The sequence below is a fragment of the Pan troglodytes genome, chromosome 9 (genome assembly GCF_028858775.2).
Source record: "Pan troglodytes isolate AG18354 chromosome 9, NHGRI_mPanTro3-v2.0_pri, whole genome shotgun sequence".
In the NCBI taxonomy this organism is placed as follows: domain Eukaryota; kingdom Metazoa; phylum Chordata; class Mammalia; order Primates; family Hominidae; genus Pan; species Pan troglodytes.
In genome coordinates this window covers 9,649,773-9,663,034 of record NC_072407.2, presented here as the reverse complement: position 1 = coordinate 9,663,034, position 13,262 = coordinate 9,649,773, and the positions used below count along the sequence as shown (strand labels likewise).

General features: G+C 42.3%; 2 protein-coding genes across 2 annotated transcripts in view; both read left to right on the top strand.

Moving 5' to 3' along the window:
- Positions 1-4,226: 4,226 nt before the first annotated feature.
- On the top strand, positions 4,227-6,685 carry UBQLN3 (ubiquilin 3; the record flags this gene model as incomplete). The annotated part of the gene is given in 2 exon segments (NM_001328325.1): positions 4,227-4,300; positions 4,580-6,685. A coding segment is annotated over 1 exon segment (1,968 nt). The 3' UTR covers positions 6,584-6,685.
- Positions 6,686-8,462: 1,777 nt separating this feature from the next.
- HBE1 (hemoglobin subunit epsilon 1) overlaps positions 8,463-13,262 on the top strand; it is a 254,659-nt gene continuing 249,859 nt past the window's right edge. The window contains exon 1 of the mRNA XM_054661015.1: positions 8,463-8,605. The gene's annotated coding sequence lies outside the window, so the exon portion shown is untranslated. The remainder of the gene's footprint in view (positions 8,606-13,262) is intronic.

The window sequence follows — 13,262 nt, the reverse complement described above, 5'->3', positions numbered from 1 at the left end:
GTCACCTTGGACAGGTGTGTGTATGTACACAAGCTCACATAGTAAAAAATTCACATATACAGGCATATAGAGTCCACATATGAGTACACACAGCCATGTGCAAACACAGATGCAAATACCTAGAGACACATAAATAGACCCATATGTAGGGAAAACAATCATAACATGCTCAAACAGAAAGGGAAACATTTTACATAGATAGGCCCAGATAGTTAGTCATAAAGACTGCCTGAATTTCTCAAACCCAAATTGTTCAAGTTTGAAAGTGGAACAGGAATAATATGTGGGCCAGAGTAGGGTGAATTCACGTATTAACCAAGCCTGGATGAATAGTTATCATCATTGGAGCCTCCTGCTCGTTGATTTTGCCACCATTATAAGATGGTGATGGGCTGTCTCTACTTTCTCTTTAGCACACAGAGATGCAGCTGCTGCCATCTCCACTGTATATCCCAGTCACCACAAATCCAGCCCTCCATGGGGCACAGCACCTTCCAAGAATATCACCTCCTTCAGTATATCTTATGTTTGTAGTTTACATTTTCCATGGTTGCCAATGCCCCACCTTTTTCTCTTTCTGCCTCACCTAGAGTATCCCAGCATGGCAGGATATGCAATTATTTGTGTTTTAATGATTCCATGATTAAATAATTTAAAACACTTTTACCATAATAATTCATTGTTGTTTTAGGCATTGAAAAAAATAGCAGTGAAAAAAACAAAGATGCTTTATTTATTGACTTTACTTTCTTTTGTGGAGATACAAGTTATGTTAAGTGGTAAGTGCTGTGAAGAAAAATAAATCAGAATAAGATATTCTACATAGGGTGATGAGGGAAGGCCTTTCTGAAAAGGTGACATTTGAGCAGAAATCAGAAGTAACTACGAGAACTGAACATGCAATTCACTGGGAGAAGGAAGATCCAGGGGCTGTCTGAAAGTAAAAGCCCCAAGGTAGCAGTATTCCTGCTATGTTTTAAGAATAACAAGGAGGTGATGTAGCTGAAATGGACAAAAAGGAGCAGGGAATGGGGAGGAAGTCAGAGAGATTGTGAAAAGTTTTATAGGTCTGGCGAAAACTTTGGATTTTACTGTGAATGTAATAGTCACTGGTGAGTTTTGAGCAAAGAAATCAAGTAATTCAATTTATCAGTCTGGCTTCAGAGTGGAGAATGGACTGTGGTAGAGGAAAACCAGGGAAGCAGGGAAACCAGTTAGGAGGCTTTTATGATAGAGCAGTTGAGAAACAGTAGTTTCTTGCACTAGGGTGGGAGCAGGGGAGGTGTTGAGAAGTAGATTCTGGACTCTAAAGGGGACCCATCCACAGAGATTTGTGTGCTCAACAGACCACCCCTTCTGAGCCCCAACATGGCCATCAGTAAGAGTGAAGGGCGGGCCTACAAACTTCCAAGTGTTTCTAGAAAGCTCACTGCCAAAGACCCCTACTTCATGTCTACACCCACCAAAAAGATAAGTCTCAATAAATAAATTACAGTGAAAATGGATTTTTTTACCTCCCCATTTAATATGATTAAGCTTCATACCCTCTTTGCTACAGCTTGCATAAAAAGCTCAGGCTATCCAGGTCATCTTTTTTATTTTCATCACAATATGCTCTGAAAATTCCTCACTTGACTCATTTTTCTACTCGTCACCAGTTTTCCAGCCTCTTCATCCTACCATTTAGAAGTCATAATTTAGCAATAGAAAAACCCACATATCTACAACATTCTTTCTAAAGATGACTACACCTTTTTGCTATAATGGAGATCTGAATGTCTAGTGAAGACACTGCTTCTCCAGCAGTGGCTACATCTGTGTTTCCCTTGGACTTGGAAGTGGATAGATGTCATTCTTGCACCATCTTGCTGCTTCTCAGCCCAGTTTTCTGGCTCCAAGATTATTTCATGAGGCATGAAGATAATAATTGTGGCATAATACTTGCCTAGTTAACTTATCATGGTGATACTCAACTCTTCACCTAGTCTCTGTTTAGGCAAAAAACAGCATACAGCTGTGCTGACTAGTTTCATTTAAACTTATTACCAAAAGATTTAATTACCGTCTTAGTAATCCTAACTGCATTTTCCCAGTCCAGTGATTCTCACCAGAATCTGCACCAGGATCACCTGGAGGGTGTGTTAAAACACAGATTTCTGCCCGACATTCCAAGGGTGTTAGATTCAGTAGGTCTACCGTAGGGTTAAAATCTCTAACTTCTAATAAGTTTCCAGGTGATGCTAATGCTGTCAGTTTGGAGATCATACCTGGAAATCCACTATCCTAGTTAATTCACTACGTTATTGTTAGTCCAAACTGCACCATTTTGTAAACTTCCCACTATTTTGCCGACCTTGGTCAAAGTGAAACATTTCACGGGGTTTCAGGCTGTGAGAAACATCCTGCCTAACCACCTGACCACAAGGCAGACAAAGGTCCGACTAAAGTAACATCCCTATCATATCTTGCTGCGCAAAGGTCCATTGAACACCACGATGACATCCTACAGAAACAAGGACCAAACTGCCTCATCATGAGAACATCTTATCAATATCCTGCCAGGCAGCAAGCCATACTGCCCAGACCTCTCCCTCCCATACCTATAAATTACCCCAGCCTGTAAGCAGTGGTGGGCTCTGGCATTAGGCTGGTCTCACACTTCTCTAGGTTTTATGCTAGACATAAACCCTGCATTTGCTGTGTGTGTGTCTTTCTTTAACCCTTGCCTTCCTTTCAAAACCTAACACTTATTCTTTCAGATGATCAATTCATATCTTGTTTTCTCTTCTCAGATCTTCAATATCCATTTCTTATTCTAAATCTTAAAGTTGTGCTTATTTCAACAAGAAAGACAGTAATAATCAGAAGGGACTTCTACCTGTGTCTACCATGAAATCAACCAACTAGCTTACAACTGTCCCAATACACTCTGCCTCCCATTCATTCTGCTATCATGAATAAACTTCATATTCCTAAATCAAGCTCTCCACATAGGCACTTGCTCCCAATCTCTCTAACTTATCTATTCAAGAACTTAATAGTTTTCCCTTTCTCATGCATCAATTTTTTCTACTCACTGGATTGTTTCTATCAGAATATAAACATCATTACACTATTCTTAAGAAAAAAATCTAAAAAGCCTTTAACGCCACATCCCCACATAGCCGTCATCCCCTTTCTTGCATTTAAAATGCCCTAACTGGATCTACTTTTTCCCAAACCATTTGCTTTTAAACACACTCTGATTAGGCTTCCTGCCTCTACTATCCTTCCAAAGCTAGTCTCATCATGGTCTCCAATTCTTTATTTTTTCAAATCCAGTGGCCAATTCTCAATCCTCATCCTCCTGACCTAGCAGCATCATTTCACATGATTGGTTACTCTCTCCTTTTTGAAACTCTTCTTCCTTTGGCCTTTCTCTTTTCTCTCTCTTTTTTCTACCTTACTCTTTTATTTTTTCTCAGTTTCCTTTGCCAAATTCTTCTGATCTTCCAGATTTCTAAATGTTATAGAGCCACAAAACTCAGATTTTAAAATCTCTATCATTTTGCCTGTATGCACTAACTAGCTAATCTAAACCAGTCCATGATGTTAAGTACCCTTTGAATGCCAATAAACTCTGGACTTATAATATTAAACTACAATACTACATCTCCATTTGTATGTAAAATAGACATCTCAAATGTATGTAAAACTGTTTAACAACCTGCTAATTTAGACAAAGTGCTTATTCCCAATCTTTGTCTTAGTAAATATTCAATCCTTTGAGTTCCTTTGGGGATAACAATTTCTTTTAAAGTAAAAAAAAAAGTTATCTCATGCTTGACTCCTCCCTTATACCCCAAATCCTATCCATCAGCGAATCAATACTTTGAAAATACGTAAAGAATTCATGGTTAATGTTGAATAAGACAGAAAACTGGGACATAGGATACCAGGAAGAAGCCCCTGGACCAGGAAGTAGCTGAATGTGGGTCTGAATGGAGACAGAGAGGACTGAGAGATGTTTTATAACATTCCAATCCCAGTCTGAGCCTCCACAGAAGTCTCCACAGGAAGGTACTTGAGGTGGAGGAAGTAGAAGTGGTAAAAGATGGGAGAGCAAGAGTTCCCAGGGATCCAGAGCTCCTTAGAGAAGTCTCAAGAATCTTCTGTGTGAGGCTGTGATGTCAGCACTGAGGTCACAGAAGGGACCTGATAGTGCGGGTTCTGGCCCAGAAGGCCTCAGGGGTGGCTGTGTAGCAAGATGAGGGAGGTTTGGAGCCCTGCATAAAGAGAAGGACGGGACCACAGCTGACTGGTATGTACACCCCAGCTGGGCCCTTCCTTCTACCTTTGTCCCTGTATTCATCAACTACAGACCTCTTTCCCAGGGCCCTGCATTTCCCTCCCCTGATTCCAACATATCTCAATCCCGCAATCTTCCTAAAGCATCCTGCCCCAGAAACCTCATGGCCCCTTTCATGTAGACCCTGCAGCTTTCCCTATCCTGATATTCAAGCCCCTTTTCATACTCACCCTTCCTACTTTTGCCATTGCCTGAAAGGATGATCTTGGTCTCCCATCCCCGTGCCCCTAGCTGTGTCCCCACAGATCTGGGCCTCCTGCTGCCACCATGGCCAAAGGTGGAGAAGCCCTGCCACAGGGCAGCCCAGCACCAGTCCAGGATCCCCACCTCATCAAGGTGACAGTGAAGACGCCCAAAGACAAGGAGGATTTCTCAGTTACAGATACATGCACCATCCAGCAGCTGAAGGAAGAGATATCTCAGCGCTTTAAGGCCCACCCCGATCAGCTTGTTCTAATCTTTGCTGGCAAAATCCTCAAGGATCCTGACTCACTGGCACAGTGTGGAGTGCGAGATGGCCTCACTGTCCACCTGGTCATCAAGATGCAGCGCCGTGCCATGGGCAATGAGTGCCCAGCTGCCTCTGTCCCTACCCAGGGCCCAAGTCCTGGATCACTCCCTCAGCCAAGCTCCATTTACCCAGCAGATGGGCCCCCTGCCTTTAGCTTAGGTCTCCTCAGAGGCCTCAGTAGGCTGGGCTTGGCCTATCGTGGCTTCCCTGACCAGCCAAGCTCCCTAATGCGGCAGCATGTGTCTGTGCCTGAGTTTGTGACTCAGCTCATTGATGACCCCTTCATCCAGGGTCTGCTGTCCAACACAGGCCTAGTACGCCAGCTGGTTCTTGACAACCCCCATATGCAGCAGCTGATCCAGCACAACCCTGAGATTGGGCATATTCTTAACAACCCAGAAATTATGCGGCAGACACTGGAGTTTTTACGTAACCCTGCCATGATGCAGGAGATGATACGTAGCCAGGACCGGGTGCTCAGTAACTTGGAGAGCATTCCTGGTGGCTACAATGTGCTTCGCACTATGTACACAGATATTATGGACCCAATGCTTAACGCAGTCCAGGAGCAGTTTGGTGGCAATCCCTTTGCCACTGCCACTACTGATAATGCCACCACCACCACCAGCCAACCTTCAAGGATGGAGAATTGTGACCCTCTCCCCAACCCCTGGACTTCTACACATGGAGGCTCAGGTAGCAGGCAAGGAAGGCAGGATGGGGATCAGGATGCACCTGACATTAGAAACAGGTTTCCAAACTTTCTGGGTATTATAAGGCTCTATGACTATCTCCAGCAATTACACGAGAACCCCCAGTCCCTAGGAACTTATCTACAGGGGACTGCATCTGCCCTCAGCCAAAGCCAGGAACCACCACCATCAGTAAACAGAGTTCCCCCATCATCACCCTCATCTCAGGAGCCTGGGTCAGGCCAGCCTCTCCCCAAGGAGTCAGTAGCAATCAAAGGAAGGTCCTCCTGCCCAGCTTTCCTGAGATACCCCACAGAGAACAGTACTGGACAAGGTGGAGACCAAGATGGTGCAGGGAAAAGCTCTACTGGACATAGCACAAACTTGCCTGATCTTGTCTCGGGGCTGGGAGATTCTGCCAACAGGGTTCCATTTGCTCCCTTATCTTTTTCCCCCACGGCAGCCATTCCTGGAATCCCTGAGCCTCCCTGGCTGCCATCCCCAGCTTATCCAAGATCTCTGAGGCCAGATGGCATGAAACCAGCTCCACAGTTACAGGATGAGATACAACCACAGCTGCCACTGCTGATGCACCTTCAGGCAGCCATGGCAAACCCCCGTGCCCTGCAAGCCCTGCGGCAGATTGAGCAGGGTCTACAGGTCCTAGCTACTGAAGCACCTCGCCTCCTACTCTGGTTCATGCCTTGCCTAGCAGGGACGGGTAGTGTGGCAGGAGGTATGGAGTCTAGAGAAGATCCCCATCTGTCTGAGGATCCTCTCCCAAATCCACCTCCTGAGGTGTTCCCAGCACTGGACTCTGCAGAGCCGGGCTTCCATTCCCCTCCCTTTCTCCATATGCTGCAAGATTTAGTTAGTACAAATCCCCAGCAGCTGCAGCCTGAGGCTCACTTTCAGGTGCAGCTGGAGCAACTGCGGTCCATGGGCTTTCTGAATCGTGAAGCCAATCTTCAGGCCCTCATTGCTACGGGGGGCGACGTGGATGCTGCTGTGGAGAAGCTGAGACAGTCATAGGAGCCTTAGTCATTCAGACCATACGTTTTCCTCTGTGCCTTTTTCCCATATCCTATTTCCCTAGCTCTCCCATTTTTGAATACAGCTGCATTATAAACCAAATTTACTACGATGCCCTTTGCTGTGGAGGCAATGTTGTTCCAGAGTCAACGAGGAAGACTAATGGCCAAAACATAGTGGAGGTGCTGTGTGTGAGTCAACCACTTGTACCACTATACCACTGGGGGGCCCCAGTCTAAGCTCTGCTTATGCCTATCTTGAGATGCAATTACACCCAATTTCCAATGTGAACTCTTGCCTGAGTCTCATTCATTTGGGCTATGAGAAAAAGGATGGATATGGGAGAAGAAGTAGTGATAAGGGCTGTCTCTACGTGGATGGAAGGACTTGGAGGGAAACTAAAAGATCTGAAGTTAGAAGACTCACAGGTACCAAGAACAGAGGAGGAAATGTTGCTGCAACCTTTTGAAGGTCGAGGCCTGCAACTTTCCCAGTGTTCTTTCAGCGTTTCTTCAGATTTTGTGTCCTGTAGTAGCTGCTACCAGGTGCTCTGGTTTTCCGAGCTCCCTACCACTAGCCTGACTTAAAAGTGCGTATAGTTTCTTATTTTTATCTCGCCTGAAGACTATCCCCCAAGCAGCTTTCACTTCCAGGATTTGATGCTGATCTCTAAGCAGATAGAGATAGAGCAGCAAAGGAGTCGGGGTGACTTCTCAGATTCCTGAATCTTACCGACTTTATACAGTCCCTTGTAGCCAGATCCAGAGAGTTAATTTTTTGCAACTTCAAGCTCAAAACTGAAGACATACTTTGTGTATGGCATTTTGCTAGCTATTAGGAATTCAATATGAGCAAAAGAGTTTTACTCACTGCCCTGCCTCAATGAATTTATGATCTTATAGCAAGAATTGTGCAAATTGTGACTATATAATTCACATTATATATAATTACAAACTATGAGAAATGGTGTAAAGAAAAAGATGAGGAGCTGTGAAATAGCATGAACAGGGTCTTGATCTAGTCTGGGGAGACAGGAAAGGCTTCTGTGAGTGTGTACTGCAAACTAGAATCCAAAAAGTGGTAAGAATTAAGTAGGTAAAGCTTTCAAGGAGGAGGGAAGAGCTTTCCTGCAGAAGAGCTATTATGTACAAAGGCACTGAGGTAGGAGGTGCATAACACATAGAAGATGCCCTTGGGATCTCAGACTAGATCCTTGTTTGCATTCAAGGATGCCTTCCATTAACCATGTACTTCTAGGGTAAAAGTGTTACAATTCATAAATCAAGCCAGTAAATAATGCTTTCCAGTCCATATGCACACAAATGTGTCAGGTAAACCCACTGTAGAGAAACGCACAAACACACAATACACATCCACTTAAATATGTCTTCACATGGGTATATTCTATGTACATATGTACAAGCATACATACAAAACACAGTCTGTTAAATCAGAGTTTCATCGCAAAATGGAAGTGTAAACCTAAGAAACATTCACAGTATTTTCCTATCAAGGAAGTAAAGAGGTCTTGATGGGGGATACCTAAAAGTGGCTGTGGTGTGTGTTTAGATGTCAGAGACTCAGTACTGGGAGAGAGGGAACCTCTACTTGGAGCTCAGGATATTTTGATCAGCCTGTGTAACTTAGAGCTGCTAGCACACGGTTTAAAGGAGATAAAAGCAGCCTTTGGGAAAACATTTATTCTAGCGATTTAGGTTTCAATGTTTAGGTGGAGCACAAGGTTCCTGATATGATTTGTCTCTGTGGCCCCACCCAAATCTCATCTTGTAGCTCCCATAATTCCCACCTGTTGTGGGAGGGACCTGGTGTGAGATGATTGAATCAGGGGGGTGGGTCTTTCCCATGCTGTTCTCGTGACAGTGAATGGGTCTCGCGAGATCTGATGGTGTTAAAAACCGGAGTTGCTCTACACAAGCTCTCTTTTTGCCTGCTGCCATTCCGGTAGGATGTGACTTGCTTCTCCTGGCCATGGTTGTGAGGCCTCCCCAGCTATGTGGAACTGTAAGTCCGGTAAACCTCTTTCTTTTATAAATTGCCCAGTCTCGGGTATATCTTCATTAGCAGCGTGAAAACGGGCAAATACAGCTTCAATTTCCCCTCACTCCACTCCCCATTAGGGGATAGTTTTTGTCCAGATTAAAGAAAAACCTATTGTTTATGGTGGTGCTAGGGGAAATGAAGAGGAAAGTCTTGCCTCTCCATTTTCTTCAGTTCATGAGGTGAGTTCTCTGGGTCTGCCTCTGACTGGGGAAGATATACATTGAACCCCAAATTTCCATCCTTGGAAGTCCAGATAGGTCTGAGGGAAAAAACAAAAAACCTAATAGCAATGTTACTGCATTTATCTGCCTTCCATTTGAGCCAAAGAAAGCCTGAGGGTCATGTGAAGTGAAGCCCTGTTAATTGGAAGGCCAGGTGGGTCTGAGGAAAAAAGAAAAAACAAAACAAAGAAACACCTAATGGGAAGAAATGTTACTGTTTTTATCTGCCTTTCATCTGGGCCAAAGAAAGCCTGAGGCTCATTTGAAGTGAAGCCCTGCTCATCAGGGAAGACACCAGGTGAATTGGGTCTAAAAGTCTTAGCTAGGGAGAAGAGTGTTCATTCAGTGGATAATTCTCTTGCCATAACCTCTTAGAGCTCTTCACAATTGACTGGGTGCTTGGAATCCTTGCTCTAGCTTCATTAAAGAGTAAACTCATCAGCCTCATGCCTGGCTCCAAGGTGGTGAATCCAGGAGGAGGAGGCTTCTGGGGCAGGGAGGGTCACTGTCTTCTACCTAGCAGTTAAGGTAGGGCCTGGTACGTGGAAAGTGTGCAATCAATGATTGAAGGAGTGTTAAACAGTGAGTGACTAAGTTAGCAAACAAATGAGAAAGTGATTGGGGACACTGGATAGATACAAATCAAATTTAAGATGTCACAGGACCAAAGCTTGTGCTTGGGAAAATAAAGGCTATGAGAATTTTAGAGGGAGGAGGTCCCTGCAGGCTGATGTTGCTGAAAGAGCAGGCCTCCTAGGACTTCCCGTCTGCTGTCCCGGTTCTTACACTCTATCAGCCATGGCCCAAGATCAAATCTGAGTTGTGGAAGGACATGACAAGGGGGTTATACAGGTGGCGAAGAGAAGATAGAGTCACAGAGTTTTGGTCATTCTGGGCCTACTGCCTGGCCCTTTCCAAAGAAATTGTACTCTTTCTTCAGACCAAGAGATTTGCTAGAAAGCAGAAAAACAAGCCGTGTTAAAGTCTGCAGTACTGAGAGCTGATTTGGATAACAATTAGCCAGGAAAGTAGACAGCAGTTAAGGAGAAAGGTATCCAAACCATAAAAAGTGCTTTTAAGCATCAATGTTATTTCTTTTTTTCTTTAAAAAAACAAAACAAAACTAATATCTTCATCATAAACACATGCCCATATTTTTTTCTATATGTTTTAGGGCTTCATTACTTGTATTTATTTAATATTAATAATAGCTAACACTTATTGAGGCTTTACTATATGTCAGCCTCTGTTCCAAGCTTTTTACATCGGATTCCACACAATAGTCCTTTAGCGCAGATAGTAGTAGTATCCCTAGTTTATGGATGAGGGCAGCTGAGGCAAATGAAGAGGGGAAGTACATCACTTAAAGCTATAAAGCACTTCATATTACAGCCAGGATTAGACAGTCTAATTCCAGAGCCCATACTCTTAATCACTGCAATAAATCAAGTTAATTTAATTTATGCTTTAATCCTTACCCCTCAAAAAGTAGAGCAGGGCAGAATTTGTGATATTGAAATTTTTACCCCCCTGAGTCCTGCGAGTATCTACACTAGACTGAAATGTCGTCATTACCATAGCCTACATATGCATAGATGTTTTTGTTTCTTTGCTTTTTATTTTATCTAATACTACACTTCCTCAATTATTTTAACTTTGAAATATTTAATGACAAAAAGAATAATGCCTGACATTGCAAAATACCATTGGCTAATTTTGTCTGTTTTTCCAAGTACACTTTATAGCAGATGTCAAATTTCAGAAAAGGCCAAATGAGATTTTGATTGGCTTTCTATTATAAATTGGAACATGTTGAGGAATTTGCAATAGGCAGTCTTTCCTTTTAAAATAGGGAATATTTCTATTTAAACTTTATTTCTTTGTAAAAAAAGGTGTAGTTTCTTCAATTAAGTTTTACACATTTGGGTTTATTTACACATGACATTTTTTGATTGTTATTTTGAATGACAATTTTTTCATTATATTTTCTGGGTGAATTAGACTGTGATGAAACTGTGCTATTACCAGTTACTGTATTATTACTTCAGATCTTTGTTAATAGATGCTCATGCAATCGAGTGTATGCATCTTTGATAAATAGTTGCAAAGCCTCTACTCTTCTAATAATTTGTATGTATGTAAGTTGTACATAAGATGGGTAAAATAAGAATATAGGAAAATTCACTACACAGATAGCACTACCAATACTATGATGTTTGTACTTTTATATATTTTAATACAACTATGATTGTACTGTACATAGTTTCATAACCTACCTTTTTAACTTGGTAATATATCATGAATTTTTCCAAGTTATTACCCTTTGACACTCACAGTTCAATAAATATTTCCTGCACATATTCTATGTAAGAAAGGATGTTTGGTGCTAGGAATACAATGGTGAACAAGATTAGATATGTTTCCTACCCTAAGGAGTTTAAAATATAGTGGCAATGACATATTTCAGTTAACTCTTAAAGAGATCTCACGGAAAACTAGGCACTGTTCTATAGCCTGTGCATATATTCGTTTAATTCTTACAGAAACCCTGTAAAGTAGGCTCTATAATTACACCTATTTTTACAGGTAAGTAAACTAAGGCATAAGAAGGTAAAGTGTCTAGTCCAAGATTAGTAGCAAGTGAATGAATGGTTGAGCTGGAGTTGGAATTTGAACCAGTCTTTCTAGAGACCACATTGTTCACTCACTTCTATTACATAAATGATTATTGGTTTATAATTACAACAAATTTCATGCAGGAAATTGTTAGTGCATATGGCAGGAGGAGGGATGTATTTTTAGAACGATGGTCAGAATCTCTGTGGAGGAAGTATTTATACAGAGATTTGAAAGGTGAAAGGAAGCCAGACATTCAAAGAGCTAGGGGAAAAATGTCTCATGCAAAGGAGAAAGGATAAAAGAGAATCCTGATTTTGACTGGAGCTCGATACATTCATGGAAAAATTAAACAAGGCCAGTGGATCTGGAGTACAGAGAATGAGAGGGAGAGTGCTTCAAGGTGATGTGGGAAAGACAGGTGAGTGCAAGATCAAGAAGGCTTTGTCACCCATGTAGAGACATTCATTCTCAACTTACACAGAGAATGAATGAGAGAGTGACAAGCGGAGAAGCAGAGTCAATCTGAAGACCCCTGTAGTCATTCAAGTGAGAGATGGTACTGGCTTAGAATAGGGTTCCTGACGTGTGTATGACAAGAAGTGGACAAATGAGAACATATTTTGGAGATAGAGTTTACAAAGCTTTCTGATGAGATTAAATGTGCAAGATTAAAGAAAGGGAGAAATTCACTCACAGGTGGGAGTTGAACAATGAGAACACATGGACACAGGGTGGGGAACATCACACACCGGGCCTGTCAGGGGTTGGGGGCACTGGGGGAGGGATAGCAGTAGAAGAAATAACTAATGTAAATGACCAGTTCATGGGTGCAGCAAACCAACATGGAACATGTATACCTATGTAACAAACCTGCACGTTGTGCACTTGTACCCTAGAACTTAAAGTATAATAATAAACAGGGAGAAATTAATAAGCAAAGAAGAAAATATCACACAATGGTAAATTCTATGCATATAATCAAAATATAGTGATAGGATAGTGAATTAGTGAGAACGTGATCTGAATAATTAAAAGGGACAATCTTGTTATAAAGTCTTAGGGAACAGCGACTGTGGCAGCCTTAAGGGTAAGTTGGGCGCTTGGTCTGTTCTAGAAGGAGAAGAGAAGCCAGTATGGTCAAGCTTCTTAGACAAGAGGAAAATTATCAGCAAGAGGAAGTCAAGGAAACAGGCAGGAGTCCAACTATGTGAGGCTTTAGAGCTAGTCAAGGAACTTGGATTTTATCCTAAGTATAATAAGAAGGTAACTTTTGCTACTCCCATCAGGATTTTATTTGATTTATTTAAATAAACTTTTAAGACTATCGTAAGCCACATTTAGCCCGAATCTACTCAAAGGACACAGGAAACAAAGCAAAAATCACCAGTAGGGCAGAATCAGGCATTCCTCATTTGGTGGGAGTTCTTATTGTAGCCCAGGCATAGGTTAGTATAGCCACCCAGAAGTCATTTTCTCCCAGGTGTAAGGAGTCAAAATCTGTATCAGGCAAGTCAGAGAGAGGCTGCAGGTTAAGTCCTGGTGCCCCATAGTAGCTAATAGGCTTTTCAGCCCTCCATATACCTATGTTCTAGACTCTGCAAGAAATGCCTTATTATAATTTCCCCAAACTCAGGGCTGCCCAAAGTATGGAATCTCCAACAGGTATTTATGATTCATTATGACTTCTTCCCATTCAGTCAAGTTTGCCAATCAAGGGTCATTTCTATCACAGGCAATGCTGCCTAGTGTCAACCTAAAATAATGGCAGAGAGACAAGC